Source organism: Neofelis nebulosa, chromosome 13 (assembly GCF_028018385.1).
Source record: "Neofelis nebulosa isolate mNeoNeb1 chromosome 13, mNeoNeb1.pri, whole genome shotgun sequence".
Taxonomy (NCBI): domain Eukaryota; kingdom Metazoa; phylum Chordata; class Mammalia; order Carnivora; family Felidae; genus Neofelis; species Neofelis nebulosa.
In genome coordinates, this window is record NC_080794.1 from 83,606,359 (window position 1) to 83,625,806 (window position 19,448).

General features: G+C 54.2%; 1 protein-coding gene across 1 annotated transcript; it reads left to right on the forward strand.

Annotated features, from left to right (window-relative positions):
* The first annotated feature begins 14,031 nt into the window (after nucleotides 1-14,031).
* On the forward strand, nucleotides 14,032-17,347 carry HMX3 (H6 family homeobox 3). Its single transcript, XM_058696067.1, has 2 exons — nucleotides 14,032-14,637; nucleotides 15,265-17,347. The coding sequence occupies exons 1-2, from the start codon at nucleotides 14,238-14,240 to the stop codon at nucleotides 15,936-15,938; spliced, it is 1,074 nt and encodes a 357-aa protein (XP_058552050.1). The 5' UTR covers nucleotides 14,032-14,237; the 3' UTR covers nucleotides 15,939-17,347.
* Nucleotides 17,348-19,448: the final 2,101 nt, after the last annotated feature.

Here is a 19,448-nt window from a genome sequence, read left to right on the forward strand (position 1 = left end):
CCCACATTCTCGGCCCCCTGTATCACCTGCCCCCACCTGTCTATTTGGGCCACTTAATGCTCTGGATTGGGCCCTGATAGAGGCTGTTTGTTTGGCCCTGGCCCGGAGGCTAGACTTGTTTTCAGGACAGAAGTGGGAAGAAAAAAAACAATCTGGACATCTAAATCACAGCCAGGACTCATTACATAAATGATATGTTTACACAATTGATCCCTTTTCTACTGGGTAATTAATTCGGCATCGGAACTCTTAACGATTTAATTGTCATATGTTTAAACTGAAATGGTTGCCACAAATTTGCCGAGACAAGGCACGGGACCGAGGAGATGGCCTTCTTTTGTCTTCCGAGTGGGGTGGTTCCCCACTGCTTCAATACTGCTGCGAAAATGGGGGCAAGCCAGCGGATAGCCCCCAAAGGGCAAACGCGGAAGGATCGCGTCTGTCTTGGAGCGCACGTCTTGCTGGATTAGGTTGTTTGAGGGATGGAAGGGCCTGGTGCAGAGGAAACCTAGATCCGGAAGCTAGAGACTGGGGTCCTAATTCCACTATGGAAGAGGTCAGTGCCGGTGCCCCGGCTGGGTCCCCAGAAGGCCTTAGCTGCCCCTGCTTCTCTCTGCAAGCACCTGTGACTGGGAGGCCTGCCTTGGGGCTACTGGAGCCACTCTGCCCAATGATAAGGCTGCTGCGGGTGAACACCTGGGACTTTGTGCGGGTGGCCTTCCGGGGAAGCAGGAACATGACAGGTGCAGCATCTCTGACTCTGACACAGGCACTCGGGGGCATACCTGACTCATCAGGGCTCCCCAGGAGATCACAGTGAGCCCATCCACTGCAGAACCTGGCCTGAAGTCGCACCTGACTCAGCCTCCTTGTCTTTCCTGCCTAGCTCTCCCCATCCCTACCCAGTCCCCCTTGGCAACTGCCAGAATCAAGCAAACCCTTACCTCAGGATCCACTTTGGGGGACCCCAATCTAGGGCAATCGGTATATAGCCGGGTGACCTTAGCAGGCCTCTTGCCTCTCTGGGCCTCAGAGCCATCACCTGTGAAGCAGAGAAAATAGTAACACTGATCCCACCTGTTATCAGGCTGGCATTTAGGGAGTCTGTGCCAGGAACCTTCCGTGAGGCACTTTCCACACGTTCTCTCGTCTGATCGTCTCAGTGGCTCTAGGACGAAGATACTCATATTATCCGTATTTTACAGATGGGTAATTGGGGCGCAGAGCAGTTAAGCACTTTGTATTCCCCCAGCTGGTAAGTGGCAGGGACAGGACTCAAACCCAGGCGGTCCGGCTCCAGGGCACCCCCCCCCCCCCTTCGCCCTGTCCTCATGCACAGCCCAGCCCACCCAGCAGAGCCTGGTCCAGACAGGACGATGGACGCAGTGGGTGCAGTGCAGGGGCCCTGGATGCTCACCCCAGCGCTTCGTCTCGCCACCGTCCCCAGGAAGAGAGGGGAGCTTGTCCAGGTCACAGGCATGACCGTGTCACTACTGCCTCTGTGCAGACCTCACAGTCTCACCGGGGGAGGCAGAAGCATGCCTCCCCCCCGCCAAATCCCGAAGCTTCTCCTGCCTCAAGAGGCTCCTGCATAGCTCAAAGACACCCCCCCCCATACACACACACACTTTTTTTAGTCATGCACACTTTAGTAAGAATCAGTCTAATTCTTTCCAAATTGACAGGTGAGAATAAGTTCTCAAGCTAGCCTAAGCAGAAAAGGGACATTTAGTGTAAGGATACACGGAGCCTAAAGATGGAAATGCAGCCAGGCCTCAGGAAGTGGGTGCAACCAGTGACAAGAAAGTCATCAGGGATAGGGCCAGCTCGTCTCTGCCGGGCAACTGCTTGCTTCTCTTTCTCCAGACCTACTTCCTTCACTTGGTCGTGCATGTGGCTAGAAAAACGTGTCCAAATACTTCCAGTCAGTGGGCGTGGCCGTGTGTCACAAACTTGGCTACTGGGAATGCAGGGAGGGGAAGGAAGGGAAGGGAAGGGGCAATCTCTGGGCCAGGAGGTGTCTCAATAACCTGACATCCATCGCATGCCAGGAGTGAGAGTAGAAGGCTGTGGGGACAGGGGAAGGCAGCAGGGCTCTGTGGGTAAAATGCTGGGCTTGGAATTCGTGTCTCAGTCCCACCCCTCCCAGCTTTGGGGTCCTGGGCACGTTGGCCAGCTTCTGTTTCCTCAGGAGTAATCTTGCAGGTGGGAGAGAATTGAACGCGATAACATTCATCCAACATGTGCCTAGCCAGCGCCTGCCCTGGAATGGATACCCAGGACATTTTGATGAGAGGGTGACGGAGAAAAATGTCACTCCCGCGAAAGGATTGAACCCTGATCTCTGGGCTTAATCTCTAGGTTTGACAATCTGGAAATTAAATCTGCAGTTAAAGTCAAATTATGTGGGAGGCTATACTCCAGCATTATCAAACAAGAAATTGCTCTATGGTAGTATTTTTACGGTCGGCCGTCAAGAAAATTCATATCGTTATCCTGCTTATTTTTTTCAGTCTCAAGTCTTGTTTACTTCATTTACTAGTCTGTCTCCCCCACCAGAGTGTGAACCCTGGGAGATCAGATCTCTCGTTTGTCCTATTCATCCCTGACTCTCCAGAGCACAGGCTGGCACCTGGCATGGAGAAAGTACTCAAGAAATAGTAATCTGTTTAAAAATTGTTTTATTTACTTTAATGGGGATTTTTGAGAGGGGGGAGGGGCAGAAAGAGGGAGACACAGAATCTGAAGCAGGCTCCGGGCTCTGAGCTGTCAGTACAGAGCCCAACGCGGGGCTCGAACTCGCGAACAGTGAGATCATGACCTGAGCCGAAGACTGCCGCTTACCAGCTGAGCCACCCAGGCACCCCAATCAACCGCTCTTCATTATGTGAGCTGGCTGATGGAGCCTCCGTTTGGCTGAGAAACTTTACTTCAAGCTGAGTGTGCAGTCGGGCTTGGTGCCTCACCAGAGCCTCGGCTCTGGTCTGTTTAATCTGGGGCCCAGCCTAAAAGAGAGGCAGCGGCCCCCGGGGAAATTCTCTTCAACTCTATGGCCTAAGAGGGCAAGACTCACTGTACAAGTACATTTCAACCCCCTGCTTGCAACATGCCTGAAGCAAGTCAGATGGCCACGCCTGAAGTCAAGGGACAGCCAAGTACACGCATCATCGTGAGGCCAAAGTAAATCCGGGGCCCCAGCTTGATACCATCGGAGTAGGAGGAGCGACCCTCCTGTAGACAGGCTATTTTGAACATCAATTTCATATGCCCCCTCCTCGAACCAGGTTTTCTTCTATGTTCCCCAAATGATGAGATTTCCTTGATTCTAAAGTAGATATGCTTTTATATTTAATATTTCTGAAATTGAGATAATGGACGACAATTACTGTGTATATTTATTGTAGTGATTTCATGCTTTTTCTTTTACCTAAATATCTTGTTACTAAACTGCTGGTGTACTTTGAGATTGATAGTGTCTAAGAATCGTGGAAATTCAGGGGCGCCTGGGTGGCTCAGTCGGTTAAGCGTCCGACTTCAGCTCAGGTCACGATCTCGTGGTCTGTGAGTTCGAGCCCTGGGCTGATGGCTCAGAGCCTGGAGCCTGCTTCCGATTCTGTGTCTCCCTCTCTCTCTGCCCCTCCCCAGTTCATGCTCTGCCTCTCTCTGTCCCAAAAATAAATAAACGTTAAAAGAAAAATTTAAAAAAAGAATCGTGGAAATTCAGTAATTTATGACTGTCCTGCCAGACACGGCAATCTTGAGCGCGTTCAGCTCTTTCCTCTCCCCGACTTTGACTTGTAAGTAGTTATTGGGTTCTGTGGCCCTGCCTTTTTGAAAAACTTCAAATCAAGCCCTTCCTTCCGTCCCCATGGCCATCTCCCTGTTTGGACCCTCGTAATCTCTCTCCTGAACTGTAGGTGCAACTCCTGCCTGGTCTCCCAGCCACCAGACTCTGTTCCCACCCAGCTTCACTCTGCTGACAGGTTTATCTGTATGAACCACAGCTCTAATCCTGCCATGCTCTTGCTCCTACACCTTCTCTGGCTCCTCACTGCCACAAGAGTATCCCAGCTCCCCTGGCTGAGTGTTAGGATCCTCGTAACTCGGACCCAATCTGCCTTTACAGCTAACCCTCACTCCCACGGCTGCCCTGCTCACGTGCCCTGCGGATGGGTCCACCCTATCCTCTATCTGCAGGTCCCTGGGTCTCTGAACGTGCTGTCCTCTCTCCCTGGAATGCCCTCTACCCCCTCTCACCCCTGCTTGTTGAAATCCCGCCTCCTTTAAAGACCTGGTTTCCATACCACTGTCCTCTTCTCCCCTTCACCACAAGAACTTCTTTTTAAAAAAAATTTTTGGGGGGGGGGGTGCCTGGGTGGCTCAGTCGGTTAGGCGTCCGACTTTGGCTCAGGTCAAGATCTCACGGTCTGTGAGTTCGAGCCCCGCGTCGGGCTCTGTGCTTGGAGCCTGGAGCCTGTTTCGGATTCTGTGTCTCCCTCTTTCTCTGACCCTCCCCCGTTCATGCTCTGTCTCTCTCTGTTTCAAAAATAAATAAACGTTAAAAAAAATTAAAAAGAAATAAAAAATAAAATTAAAATTAAAAAAAAAATTTTTTAATGTTTTTAAACTGACCCCTCAAATAGGACTTAGTCTCCCCAAATAGGACTTCCTATTTGTGTCCCTTCCCGCCCAAATCCATCTGTCAAAGCCCTGACCCCCAAGGTGATGGCCTCTGGAGGCGGGGCCTCGGGGAGGTGACCAGGTCATTAGGGAGGAGCCCTCATGACTGGAACAAGTGCCCTCAGAAGAGGCACAACATGAGAGAGAAGATTTCCCTTTCTGCCACTTGAGGATACAACAGAGAGACAGCCATCTGTAACCCAGGTCTCGCTAGACCCCGGCCATGCTGACACAGTGATCTCAAACTTCCGGCCTCCAGAGCCGTGAGGGAGAAATATTTGCTAAGCTCCCCCCAGTCTACGGTATGTTTGTTCTAGCAGCCTGCATGGACTTGCACCCCCTGTCACCTCCCTCCTGCCCTCCGTCCACACTCCCAACATTTCGTCGGCCACCGTCTACCGAGCCAGGTGCCACGTGGAGCACTCCTCACTCGTGACCTCGTGTCAGCCTCACAGCTGGCCAAGAAGTGGGCACTGTCGTGGCCGTCATCCAGATGAGGAGACCAACGTGTCGGGGCCACACACGGCTTGCCAAAATCCATGCAGCCCGGAAACAGCCAGGTTGGGATCAGAGGCAAGGCCTGCCTGGCTCTACATTCTAAAGCACGCCACTTCCCAAACGGATTCCCAGTTCCTGTCAGGCCCGTTATAACCAAAACAAGAAGAGAGAACTTTCTTTTGTGACCTCAGGGGAAAAGTCTGAGCCCTGCGTGAAGACCTTTGGTTCAACCTGGTGTAACTCTTAGCAGCTGAGGGCCCGGTGTTGACTTCTAATGAACAGATTTGCACCAAGGGACCAGGGAGGGTAAAGGCTCAGCAAACTGCACGAGGAAGAGGAAAGCAAGTTGTCCACTTTTTCCCGAGACTTCGAATTTTTGTTTTGTTTTCTGAGAGGCAGTAATAAAGACCCCTGGCCACAGAGTCATGAGGAAGATGTGGAAGGTTGGGTGAGAAAGTGCTTTTCTATGTTTTTCTATTTTTTTATTTTTACAGAGAGAGCACGAGTGGGGAGGGGGGCAGAGGGAGAGATGAGAGAGAGAGAGAGAGAGAGAGAGAGAGAGAGAGAGAGAGAGAATCTTAAGCAGACTCCATGCTCAGCTCAGAGCCTGATGCAGGGTTTGCAGGCCCATGACCTTGGGATCATGACCTGAGGTGAAATCAAGAGTCGGATATTCAACCGACTGAGCCACCCAGGTGCCCCAAAACGTGCTTTTTAAAGTGCAGCACATGTGAGGCCTGGCCAGGGTGATCTGGAGATCTCTGGGTGCACCAGGAGTTCTGTGGTACCTCAACTCTGACCCTACCTGGATCCTTGCTTCCTTATTACTGTGGACTGAATAGTGTCCTTCTCCCCCACCCCCAAAGTCATATGTTGAAGCCCCAGTCCCCAGTGTGATTATATTTGGAGATGGGGGCCTTTGGGCCCCTTAGAATGGAGCCCTCATAATGGACATGAGACCTCTCTCTTCCATGTGAGGACACAGCGAGAAGGCAGCCTTCTGCCAACCAGAAAGAGGGCTCTTGATCTTGGTACTTTGACCTTGGCCTTCCCAGCTCTCTGTTCCTCCCTCCTCTGACAAATCCTTCAACTCATTCAAGTGACCTTTCCAGAACTTAAACCCAAGCACACCCTCCTGCTTCTGATTGAAAAATCCTTCCATCGCTCCCCATTGCCTACATCTTCAAGAGGCTGCCCTTAGTTCCTGAAAGCAGGCAAGCTGAGAAGGTGAGAGAGTTAATCAGTGAAGAAGACAGATGTTCGAGTCTTCTGTAACCTAACCATGGAAGTGACATCCATCCCCTTTGTTCTATTCTATTGGTTAGAATCAAGTTACTAGGCCCAGCCCATACTCAAGGGGAGGAGGGATCACTGGGCGCTGTGAGCTGAACTGTGTCCCCCAAAAAGATACGTTGGAGTCCTAATTCCACGTACTTGTGAATGTGACCTCATTTGGAACTAAGGTCTTTGCAGATGTAAGATATGAGTCAGGTTAAACCAGATTATGTTGGGTTAGAGGAGGCCCCAATCCAATGACTGGGGTGCTAATAAGAAAGCCCTGTAAAGACCCGGGGACACACATAGAGGGAAGAATGGCCATGTAAGCACAGAAGCAGAAAGGGGAGTGATAAAGCCACAGGCCAAGGAATGACCAGGACTTCGAGATGCCACCAGACACCAGGAGAGAGGCATCCTTCCCTAGAACAGATTCTTCTCTAGAACCTCACAGCATGGTCCTGCCAACCCCCTGACTTCAGATGTATAGCCTCCAGAACTGTGGAAGAAGAGATCTCCATTATTTTAAGCCCCCAACTCTGTTGCGCTCTGTTCCAGCAGCCATACTACAGACGAGTACACGGCTGGAAGGCTGCCGATCCCAGGTGACAGAAATGGCAGATTCCTGAGCCCGTGACTCACCACCGCCACCACCACCATGTGACTCGGTGGGTTTGGCGGAGTCTTGTTGGTTTTGATGCAGGAAGTCAAGGGCCCACGCAAGGGAAACAGCTTCTCTGGCCAGGTTTCAGCTTGTTCCTCTAGCCTCCTGTGCATCCTCCCCACCATGCGAAGCCCTTTTCCAACCTCTGCGGCCACATCCCGGCTGTTTCCTCTGTCTCTTTGTCCTTCTCTCTGCTCTACCTGATGACATCCTCATCAAGACTCTAGCTGAACACCTCCTCCAGGAAGCCTCCACTGACCATAGCATACCACCAGACTGAATTCGTTTGTCAAAGCCCATCTAACCATACTCTCAGAATGTGCACACTTCTTTTTTTTTTTTTTAATTTCTTTTTAAAATTTATATCCAAGTTAGTTAGCATATAGAGCAACAATGATTTCAGGACTAGATTCCTCAGTGCCCCTGACCCCTTTAGCCCATCCTGCCTCCCACACCCCCTCCAGTAACCCTCTGTTTGTTCTCCATATTTAAGAGTCTCTTCTGTTTTGTCCCCCTCCCTGTTTTTATATTATTTTTGTTTCCCTTCCCTCATGTTCATCTGTTTTGTCTCTTACAGTCCTCGTATGAGTGAAGTCCTATGATTTTTGTCTTTCTCTGATTGACTAATTTCACTTAGCATAATACCCTCCGGTTCCATCCAGTTGCAAATGGCAAGATTTCATTCTTTTTGATTGCCGAGGAATACTCCATCGTATGTATGCATATATATACATGTAGATATATACCACATCTTCTTTATCCATTCATCCATCCATGGACATTTGGGCTCTTGCCATACTTTGGCTATTGTTGATAGAGCTGCTATAAACACTGGGGTGCAGACTGTGTGCATTTCTTTTGTGCAGTTCCTCAAAAAAAGCTATCCTCAAAAAAAGCTGATTTTGTAAAACTTACAACTCTGCCGTGATCCTCCATTTTGCTCAGAATAAAGACAAATTCCTATCAAGGTCTCCAGAGTCCTGTGTGCTGCACTCCCACCTTTCCCATCTCTCCTGCTACATTCCCTTTGGTCGCACCTCCTTATAGCTCCTTCGACACACCAGACACCCTTCTGCCTTGAGCCCTTAAGCACTTCCTTCTGCCTGGAACACTCAGCCTAATGCACCTGCTCAGAGTCTTTGCTTAAACCTCACCTTCTTCTCATGCAGCCTCACTTGACCACCTGATGTGATGTTATAACACCCCCCCCCAACCTCAGTGCTCTGTCCCCCTTTAAGTTTTACCTATTATACTTATCACCCTCTAACGTACCTTATCATTTATTTGCTCCCTCCGCCAGAATGTAAGCCTCCCAAGGAGGGCGGGGAACTTTGTGTTGCACGAGGAAGAGGAAAGCAAGGTGTCCACTTTCCCAAGACTTTGAATTTTTGTTTTGTTTTCTGAGAGGCAGTAATAAAGATTGCTGAGTAATACTCAGCCTTCCCTGAGGCATCTCAATACAATGCCTTCCCTGAGGCATCTCAAGTGCCCAGAACAGAGTCTGGCACATATTAGGTGCTCAAGGTTTATTGGATACATTATGGTGATATTCTTGACATCTAGAAAGCCTTGCTTTGGAAATCCCAGCCTGTCTCAGCAGTGTATGAGAAAGCAAAGAAGAGTGTCTGTGTCCACAGTGGGGCTTAATGCACTTCAGGGATAGAAGCCACCCCTGAGCAGAGGGGTGGAGAGCACAACAGTTCTCAAAGGGCCGGACCCAGGAGTGAAGACCCAGGGGTGAAGTCTAACAGCTTGTGAAGCCTTTTCTACCATGAGTGGCTCCTTTTAAAAAAATTTTTTTTTCATGTTTATTTATTTTGGAGAGAGAGAGACAGAGTGCAAGCAAGGAAGGGGCAGAGAGAGAGGGAGACACGGATTTTGAAGCAGGGTCCAGGCTCTGAGCCGTCAGCACAGAGCCTGAAGCAGGGCTCAAACTCACCAACTGTGAGATCATGACCTGAGCCGGAGTCACAAGCTTAAGCGACTGAGCCACCCAGGTGCCCCTACAAAGAGTATCTTCTTCCAAGACTTGACGGGTGCCTTGCATGCCTAACAGAGTGGTTTTGGTGTACCCCATTGTATTTCATATGGAGAGGCTGGGACACAGAGAAGTTCAGAGTCTCATCAGAGGTCAGAGCAAATTGGGGCACCTGGGTGGCTCAGTTGGTTAAGCGTCCGACTCTGGATTTCGATGCAGGTCACGATCTCACGGTTGATGAGTTCGAGCCCCAAATGGGGCTCTGTGCCGATGGTGTGGAGCCTGCTTGGGATTCTCTCTCTCCCTCTCTCTCAATATAAATAAATTTTTAAAAAACTTAAAAAAAAAGTCATAGTAAATTATTAGCCAGAGCCCACAGGGTATCCAGACACTTACAAATGGTAAGATATGGTAAAGCAAAATGCAAAAAAAAAAAAAAAAAAAAAAAAAAAGGCATTTGTTTTCCCCCAGTGAGAACAGGTGAGAGATTCTTTTTGGGAAGAAAGGCTTTTTTGAGAAGACAAAGAGGGAACCAGGAAGAGAACAGGCGTCAGGGATGGGAGAGCTAGCTTGCTCCTTGATACTGAGTAAGACCTCCTTAGGGCAAGGCAACAATTCCTGGGGCATCTTTCCCTGGTAAGACTGCTAGCTTTCTTGGAGAAACCCTGTAAGAATGGATTTCTGGCCCGTTCCGGGCTCATCCGAAAAACTGAATAAAGAATAAGAACAGTAAGAGACACTGCTTACGTAGCACTTCCTGAATGCCTGCATGGTCCTTGTAACAATGCTCTGAGACTACCTTCCCTTTGTCACACCCCCTGTGCCTCAGTTTCCTCGTCTGTCAAACAGGGATAATAACAGCATCTTCCTCACCAGATTATAGTGCCTGGCATATAGTGGGGACCCAAAAACTGCTAGCAGACATTACCTCCAGTAATTATCACCCTTAACTCTCAGGAAAGGGCTAGACCTTCGGCCACTATAAGGAAATTCTATTTTGACTCAGGATGCGTCTCAGAGTCACAATCAGGAGCCAAAGGGAGGGGTCTTTGGTTGCATTCCTGGCAGTGTTGGAACAGATAAGGGAACTTTCCAGTAAAGAGGGCCAAAGCACATGCTGGCTGGGGCACAGTTTCCCCAGGATCATAACTCCAAGCTATTATCCATTCTGCCTACAAATCAAGGACCTGCCAGTCCAGAAGAGCTAAGTGCTCATGCGGTCAGCAGGATCCATGCCCGTTCGGTGGGGAGACTCCGTGCCTGTGAGCTTGGCCGCCTTGGCGAAAGGCCTGAGCGGTCCTACCCCACTCCATGGGTAAGCAGGTGGGCTATCCTAGGAAACTGTTCCAAGGAGGACCCTTGGAGGAAAGCAGGTGAAGTTTTGAAGAATATGGAAATGTTCCCCTTGGTAGCTCAGTACTTAACTGACTTCTAAGTGTGCATATGTATAGCTATGCTTTGTATGTGTGGTGGGAGTGGGGGGAGGCAGGTGAGAACACCATTCTAAACACTCCTTTGCCAGGCCTCATTCTTTTTTGTGAAAGTTGGGTGCTAATCACTAGCATTCTCCAGGCCCCTTCTGCCCTTGTCCCACTGGGCTGCAGAGACCCTGTTCTAAACGTTCACCCACCTTTGATCAGTCCGGGAAAGACCCCTCCAATAGTCCTATTGCTGGGGCTCTTTAGATGTTGTAAAACGTGTCATCAAAGGACCTCAGGTTCTCACTAAACTTTTTGAAAAATGCTATTGGATATGATCAGGCTCCTGGAAGAACTATAATCAACTGGACAAATCCTCTGAAATGGGAACTATGAATTCATTCATTCACTCAGGCATTCAGATAGGAACACAAGCGCTTACCGAACACCACTGGCCCTCCCAGGGGGTCACATCTAGCCTGCAGTCAGGATGGGCACCTCAGCGATCAGTTACTAGCAGGAACAGAAAATGGGCCCCAAAACAGGGGCAGGAAAGGAGGGAAGGAGGGTGGGATGAAGGTGAGACCACTTCTTATGGTGGGCGGGTAAAGATCAGGCGATTACACTCTCTGCTTTTTCAGGAATCCGGCGGGGGGGGGGGGGGGAGGGGGGGATGCTTTTGTTCTCTAGCCTTGGCCCGGAAGGTTTAGACAGCGATGGCTTTTAAACGCTTTTCCTTTTCGCAGGGACTGAGGTTTCTCCCGCCGAGCCTGCCGTTTGGCCTAGAGGATGTCCCATAGAGGGCGCTGTTCGCCTGCCATTGAATGGAGTCCTGCGCGCGAGTAAGCAGAGGCCACACCCCTCGCCAGGGAGCGAGTGAAGGGCTGTGTCCGCGCCAGCGGCCCCACATCCAAGAGCTTTCTGGAAGCGGAAAGGAAAGAAAGATTTACTCTCTGCAACAGGCTATTCAAGTCCAGCATCCCTGAAATTCAGAGTATGGGCCGAAGGTGCTGATACCCAAAAAACTCCTCTTTCCGGGTGAACACACACACACACACACACACACACACACACGCACACCCGCGCACCTGCGCGCCCCCTGGGAGGGAGACACCGGGAGAACTTGGGAGGACTAGAGGGAGTGAGGCTCCGGTAGCGGCCTCACTGAGTGCGGGGGCGGCTGTCCAGACTCTTCTCCTGCCAGCCTGGACCCCTTCCCATCTGGGTCTAGTCTTCAAGTTGCCATCAGCCAAGAGCCCACTCTCCCCCCTCCCCCCGCCAGAACTTCTCAGCGATGTCTGCCGGTCGCTTCTTTTTTTTCCCAGGGGGATGAGCAGCTTTTCTGTTCGTCTCAGTTTAAAGGCGGCTTCCGCGAGTCAGCACTTTAGCCAACTTCGCACGCGTTCGCTTCGGATAGGAGAGCTCCCACGACACTCGCGAGGACACGCAGGGGCCTCTCTGTCACAGGCTCCGCCGCGTGGCGGGCCGATCCCAGCCCAGCCCACCCACCCTGCGTAGGCGCTGCGCGCAACGAGCTTTTTCTGCAGCTGGGGAAAAAGGGACTTCTGGGTGTCCGGCACCAGTTGCGTGACCTTGACCCAGTCTCTCCGGGAGCCCTGTTCCATCTGTAAAACCCAAGCGTGAGACCCACCCTGCTTGGCGGGCAATCAGGGCGGTGATTGCTTTCAAACTCAGATTTTGGACGGTATGGCGTTTTGCATTCCATTAACGCTCTGTACCAACTCAAGGGAGTAATAATAATGAGAATAATGATTGTTTACGGAAGTACCATTTACAATGCTTCCAGGTTCCCAAAGCAAAAATTGGGTCACTACGGTAGACGAATGTTTGCTGAAAGAAGCATTAAATGCGCCCATCGAGATTGGGGGGGGGGGGAGGGGCGGGGTCTGAAGCCCCGGATCAGAAAATAATAATACAAACCCAGTTCTCAACAGCGGAACCAAAGCGGTTGCATCTGGCCAATGCATCTGCCAATAAGGCAATGGGGAAGCGAAGGGGCCATGAAAACACCTTGGGTGCATGAAAGCTCAGGATGGTTGGAGGGGACTGATGGCCACTTCGCCGCCTTCCTCTGACCAGAGAGCTGTCTCTCGGGAAGGGACCCCACAAGCAATTGTCTACTTTATTTGATGCTTAAATCTAGAGTCTTAAATGCCTGCCTTACGGGCTTCTTGTGCAACCTGGGGAGTTGCTTTTTAAACCGATGGAGTAGAGTGATCTTCCGCCCAGCTGTCCCTCAGAGGCCCAGCAGGGTTCTCTAGGGACTCGGCGGCCCTGGGGGACACGCTGCGGTGCCGCTGCCACCGCCAGGGCTGAGCAAGGTGCGCCGCTGTGCCTTCGGTTAGCACTGCCGCTGTTCAGCGCCGGCGGGAGAGACTTCCCGGGAGAAAGTGCTGTCTTCCGGGCCCCGGGCCAGAGAAGAGGAGCGCCCTTCGGAGCGTAGCCGTCGGTGCCGCGACGCTGCTGCCCCAGTAGCCCCACCAAGTGACGCGCGGGTGTCAGCCCGTTTTGCGCGCACCCGCAGATGCACAGACACTCACACCCACTCCTGCTCCAGAGGAAAGGCTCACTCTTCGGTTTCCCAGGGCCAAAGGCCAAGGCCACGCTGATTCCTGAGCCCGCTGATGCAGTCCAAGGACTTACACCCTGATTCCTTCCCTAACGATTAGACGGGAACCCAAATCCCCCTCTTCGTGGCCGCGCCCTTAGCAGGCTTTGGGGAGTATGCTGAGGCCGCCGGACCCCAAAGGGTAGGAAAGTGCTGACTTTGCCGAGGGCGGGAGGTCGTGTCCTGCCTCCCAGGTCGGGGCTGCGTGGCTCTCCAGCTGCGTGGGGGCGGCGGGACCCTGTCAATCCCCTGGGGGAGGGGGGGATCCACAGCTGCGAGCGCGGATAACCCCGAGGTGACCCGGGCGGGCCGGGCCCGCCCCTTCCCCCTCCCGCAGGCCTGGCGGCTGGAAGCGGGTCCCCGAACTGCAGGGGGCAGAGGAAGGCTCGGGCTCCCGGCGCCTTGGCTGTCAGTGCGCTCCGGGCCGGGGGGCGCCGCCGGCTCTGCGTCCCTCGCTCGCCTCCTGCGCTCGCCCGAGCGCTCCGAGTGCCTCTTTAGCGGGAGCCAATATCCTTTTGTGCTAATAGGCTTGTCCTCATTTGCTGCCTAATTGGACTATATAAAGCCAATAACAGGCAGGCTCTTATAGCCCGAAGCCAAAGCGCCAAAATCCGAGCGAAGGCGAGGAGGGGGCGGCGGTGGAGGCGGCTGCGGGGCCCGGGCTCGGCTGCGCCTTCGCCTGCCTAATCCCATTTGCCATTGTACGCGCCCAATCGCCGTATACTCCCCGCATTTAACTTGGATGACATTTTGATTTCATCATTAGCATCCGGCGCCGGATTGACGCAGCCCCGAGCCGGGGACTGCTCCCGCCGCCTCCTCCCCGGGAGCTGCAGCCGCCGCCGAGCCGCCTCGCTCCCTCTGTGCCGCGGCTGGGCCGCTCCCCGCCCCTCAGCACCCCTCCCACATGCGAGCCCGCCCCGGCCGGGTCCTCACCCCGCCCTCCCGCCGCTGGATTTGCGCCTGGGGCGGCCCCCGACTTTGCGCCCCGTAGTTGAGTTCCGTTTATGGTCTGATTTCCGGCCGCCCGCCTGCTCGCCCGGCCGCCCGCCCGTCCCGATCCCTCCCTCCCCGGGACCCGGAGGAGAGGGGACCATGCCGGAGCCCGGGCCGGACGCCCCTGGCACGGCTAGCGCGCAGCCCCCGCCGCCGCCGCCCCCACCTCCCGCGCCCAAGGAGTCCCCGTTCTCCATCAAGAACCTGCTCAACGGAGACCACCACCGGCCACCCCCTAAGCCGCAGCCGCCCCCACGGACGCTCTTCGCGCCGGCCTCCGCCGCCGCCGCCGCGGCCGCCGCCGCCGCCGCTGCGGCCAAGGGGGCCCTGGAGGGCGCCGCGGGCTTCGCGCTCTCGCAGGTGGGCGACCTGGCTTTCCCCCGCTTTGAGATCCCGGCGCAGAGGTTTGCCCTGCCCGCGCACTACCTGGAGCGCTCCCCGGCCTGGTGGTACCCCTACACCCTGACCCCCACCGGCGGCCACCTCTCGAGACCTGAAGGTACCGACCTCTCTTTGAACTTTCGTTGTCCTCCCTGTGCGCCAGTACCATCCCCGCCCCGCGCTGCCTCCCACCGCAACCCTGGGACCCCTGCACCCTCCAACCCGCTGTTCGGCCAACTTCCTCCGGCCCCTGGCTTGCACCTACCGCCCGCGCGCTCTGTTGCGCTGCCAGGGAATCCAATCCCACTTGGTGAGAAAAGAGGTGGAATTGGAGCCGGGGGCGCGGCGCTTCCCGGGACAAGTGGCCTGGGGTATGAACGCGGAGGCTTCAGCCGGCTGCGACTGGGGACAGGGCCTGGATGGAGGGAGTGAGCCGGTGGGGCCCAAGCCAGAGGAGAATCTCTCCGTGGGCCCCCGGCGGGGGAGCTGAGGGAAAGAAAGGAAGTGGCTGCGCCGCCACCGGGTCTGTCCGGGTCTGTCGCCTGCCCTCGGGAGGAAGGGGATCCCAGGGCGCGGAGCCCCTGCCCTGGCCCAGCCGGGAAGGAGGCCCATGGGAACGGAGAGGCCTCGAGGCCCGGGGCCCAGAGGCTACCGCGGATTGAGCCTGCGGCCCCCAGGCGCCAGGCCTCTCTGAAGGCTGTTTCGGTGTGCGTGTGTGCGCGTCCGTCTGTCTGTCTCTCCCCAGCTTCGGAGAAGGCCCTCCTGCGAGACTCCTCCCCCGCCTCGGGAACCGATCGCGACTCCCCGGAGCCACTGCTCAAGGCCGACCCCGACCACAAGGAGCTAGACTCCAAGAGCCCGGACGAGATCATTTTGGAGGAGAGCGACTCGGAGGAAGGCAAGAAGGAAGGCGAGGCCGCTCCGGGAGCGGCCGGGGCGAGCGTGGGGGCGGCGGCAGCGACGCCGGGCGCGGAGGACTGGAAGAAGGGCGCCGAGAGCCCCGAGAAGAAGCCCGCGTGCCGCAAAAAGAAGACGCGCACGGTCTTCTCGCGCAGCCAGGTCTTCCAGCTCGAGTCCACCTTCGACATGAAGCGCTACCTGAGCAGCTCGGAGCGCGCCGGCCTGGCCGCGTCGCTGCACCTCACCGAGACGCAGGTCAAGATCTGGTTCCAGAACCGCCGCAACAAGTGGAAGCGGCAGCTGGCGGCCGAGCTGGAGGCGGCCAACCTGAGCCACGCGGCGGCGCAGCGCATCGTGCGGGTGCCCATCCTCTACCACGAGAACTCGGCGGCCGACGGCGCGGCGGCCGCGGCCGCGGGGGCCCCGGTGCCCGTCAGCCAGCCGCTGCTCACCTTCCCGCACCCCGTATACTACTCGCACCCGGTGGTCTCGTCCGTGCCGCTGCTAAGGCCAGTCTGAGGCCCGACAGGGGAGGGGGAGGGAGCGCCCGGCCGCCTTCCCAGATCCCGGAGGAGACTGGGCCGGGCCGAGGGCGCCGAGACGTCCAGCGGCCTTCGGGAACCGGGGCTTGGGCGCGCGGCCCCGGCCTCCCCTCCCCCAATCGGTAGCGTTTTGTAAGTATTTGCAATGCATTTTCGTGCAATTCACCCCTAATGGATTTGAGGCGCTTCTCCCCTTACTTTTGGTTTTGGTTATATTAAGAAAGAGCAGGAAAAAGACAAAATTCCCGGGTCGAAGATTTCGGCTGGCTGGAAGATGTAAACGGTGCAGCACTTCTCCCCAAATTTGCATTGCGCTGTGGTTTTTTGGTTTTATTTTTAGAGAAGAGAAATAAGCCCCAGAAACGTAACCCCCTTAGCTTATTCTTTTTTTTTTTTTTTATATAGAACTATTTTCAGAAGTCCAGAGAGAGAGAGAGAGAGAGAGAGAGAGAGAGAGAATTCAACTTGTGGTACTTTTATTCCTGGATTTCTGGGTGTGGTTCTTCCTCTCCACCTCCAGTTAGCCTCCCTAATTTTCAGAATCTGAGCAGCCTCTGGGAGGAACCCCGACTCAGGCCACTTTTCCGGCAGAGGTGTGTCACAGGTGACCTCTTTATCTGTCCCGCTTCGTGACTGAACAATTCTCTAAATGTTTAAAGGGAAAAGATAAGACAGGCCTCAAGCAGACTTCTGATTATCGAAACAGCTCCACATCTGGCCCGGTGTGAGTGGTCTTATTTATTAGTAGCATTTATTTTGGGGATTTCATTTGTTGGTAAATTATTATTATTACTAGTATTGCTTTGTGCCCTGTTTCGAGAAAGTCCATCCAATATTTAAAAAAAAAAATATCTGTCTTTTAGCCTCTCCCCCTGCCTTTTTGTTCTTCAGTAACTGTTGTACTTTTGAGCTGTGCAATATTGTACAAAATTTCCTGAGAGCCCTGCCTCTTTCTCCAGGGAGAGAAGCAGACGTTTTCACTGTGTAATCTTGGTCATTGGTTTAGGAGAAAATTAAGAAGGGGAAAGGGAGGGGAGGAAAGAAACAGAGATAGGTAGCAATGCTCAAAGGAGTGAGATACGCTTTAAGTGAAGGACAATCAACTTAGGAGAATTTTAACTTATTTGATATATGTACAGATTTCTTGTAAAGTTCACCCTCAATTCCACAGGGCTCCTGGCTCTGCCCCCCAATCTGTTTTCTTTTTGTCGGCTACACCTGTTCTTCTGCGATAGCTTGGTGTTCTCCCCGCCCTGCCCGCCCATCTCCCTCGCCACTACCCGGGTTCAGTCCCTTTTTAAGAAAAAGAGAAAAAAAGCCCACAAAATATTGTTACATTTACTGTTGTCGTGAAATCGAATTAATTAAAAAGAAAAGAAAAGCGAAGCGTTTCGTGTCGCTAGAGTGTGTAAACTTCGGACGATTTTCCGCAGGGCAGGTGTCTCTGGAAGCCTTTTCTGCCTCGCTCTCTGGCTGCCTCTGCGCTCGCGGAGTCCGAGCTGGACGCACATCCCCGTAATCCAGGAGGCGGCAGAGACAGAGGCGGCTTTGTTCCCGACCAGGGCTGCGCTCTCCCTAGTGTTTTTCGAAGCCTGCAGAGCCCTGCGCTCAGAGGGTAACGCGGGGCGAGGACCTAGGCTTATCTAGTTTGAGAAATTGAGCGAAGCGGCCGCCGCGAGCTCCGAGATGGCTGATAAATTTCTGAACGCTGTGCTACAGCCTCGTGTTCCGTTCCCAGGCCACGGTCCCTTCAGAAGCCCCGAGATTCTGGGGAGGACATTCCTAGGCATTCGTCAGCGGGCCTGCAACGCGGTGGGCTCGGTTGCAGCCAGGGGCAGGGGGGGGGGGCCGGGGGGAGGAAAGAAGGGAGTGGACTTAGAATTTAGCTGTGGCCGGAGGCGGGTCGCGAAGTCCAGCTGGGAGAGGCCGGATCGCGAGAGGGCCCTAGAGAAGGCGGCTGCCAGCTCCTGGACAGGGAGGCCTCCGCCAGCCTTGAGGAGCTGCGGCTCTCGGGGCGGCTCGGGTATGCGCGCGGTCCCGGTCGGGGAACAGAGACCACCCAACTGTGGCCGCGGCCACTGAAAGGACCTTGTCTCCTCCCGGCCAGACCCTTTTCTGTCCACAGGCGCCCGACACCTCAGCGGCGGCCTCTCTGGTCTTCTGCCCCCACCCCGGCCCATGCCAGAAAGCGCAGCGCTGGCGGTTCCCACGCGCTCGGTGGGCGGCCAGCGGAGGCGCGGCGCGCGGGGAGCCCCAGCGCAGCGCGTGTCTGCGGGCGGAAGCAGGTGCCTGCGCGCTCCTCGCCGACCGCGAGGCTGCCTGCCTTAGAGCGTGGGGTCCGTACGCCCGACTCCAGGCAGGGCAAGTCTGAAGCTGGGGAGCCAGAAGGGGGAGATGAAGAACCTGTAGACGGTCAAGATGCCGAAGAGCACACCGCCCGGCGCGTCCGCTGGGGAGCGCCTGCACGCGCTCGCCTTCCCTCTCCCAACGCTTTGCTGGGTTCTTCAAACCCAATCCACACAGTCGAGTCTGCTATGGCTGAAATGTTGGGTGTCGTTTTCTATTGATGGGAAACTGCCCCCAAATAAACTGGCATGCGTATTTATGGCGCAATTTTAGCCTGAACCTCAGTGAAGATAGATCTCCCTTTATTTCCCTGTGGTTTGGAATAAAAACGAGGGCATGTGTCGTAAATGAAAAATAAACAGAAATTCAGGGTCAAAATATGTTGTTCCTTGTGTTACCTGAAAACACAGTGATGCCTTTTACTGTTGGCAATACTAACTGTGGGACAGGCCAATAACAGCTCATTAAAAATAATGTTGCAATAGCAAACACATCCTTAGATTTTTACAGCCAGAACACGATGCTATCAAATGCCAAGAAAATACTTCTTTATTTGTGTTTGGATTCTAGAAAACGGTTCTTGACTGACCCAGTCTTTACAAAGTCAAGAAATAACTGGTTCCCCACACGCAGCGTTTATCCTTTGTCCTGCTCTCCCCGTCTCTCTCTCTCCCTCCTATGGGGAGCTCAGCTGCCCTGCACCCACGTGTTCCCACCCCCTCCCCCCCCCCCCCAGCCACCGTGCCTGCCCTAAGGGAGAAGGGTCATCTGGCCACCTCCAGGGACTGGCCGCTGTGTGAGCCTGAAGCTGGCCCAGGCGGGAAACTTCCACCTCCCTCCTGTCAAGTCGGAGTGGTAGTATTTCTCACAATGCAAGAGAAAGAATTGTGCCAGAGTGTGGGGGCACCATGCATCGCTCTACACAGGAAGTGTCCTCGGCTCTACTGCAGGGCTTTCTGAGGCTTTAGTGTCCCCAGAGTCCAAGAAAGCTCTTGGTGGGACTGTCACACCCCAAGAGCTTGTTGGGGTCATCTTCCCCTACAAAGAATGCCCCTCCCCACCCCTGCCTCCGCAGGGATTGCCGGGAGTTGCTGGAACCCCTCAGCAGAGGGGGGAGGTGTCTGAAGGAGCCACCGGGCAT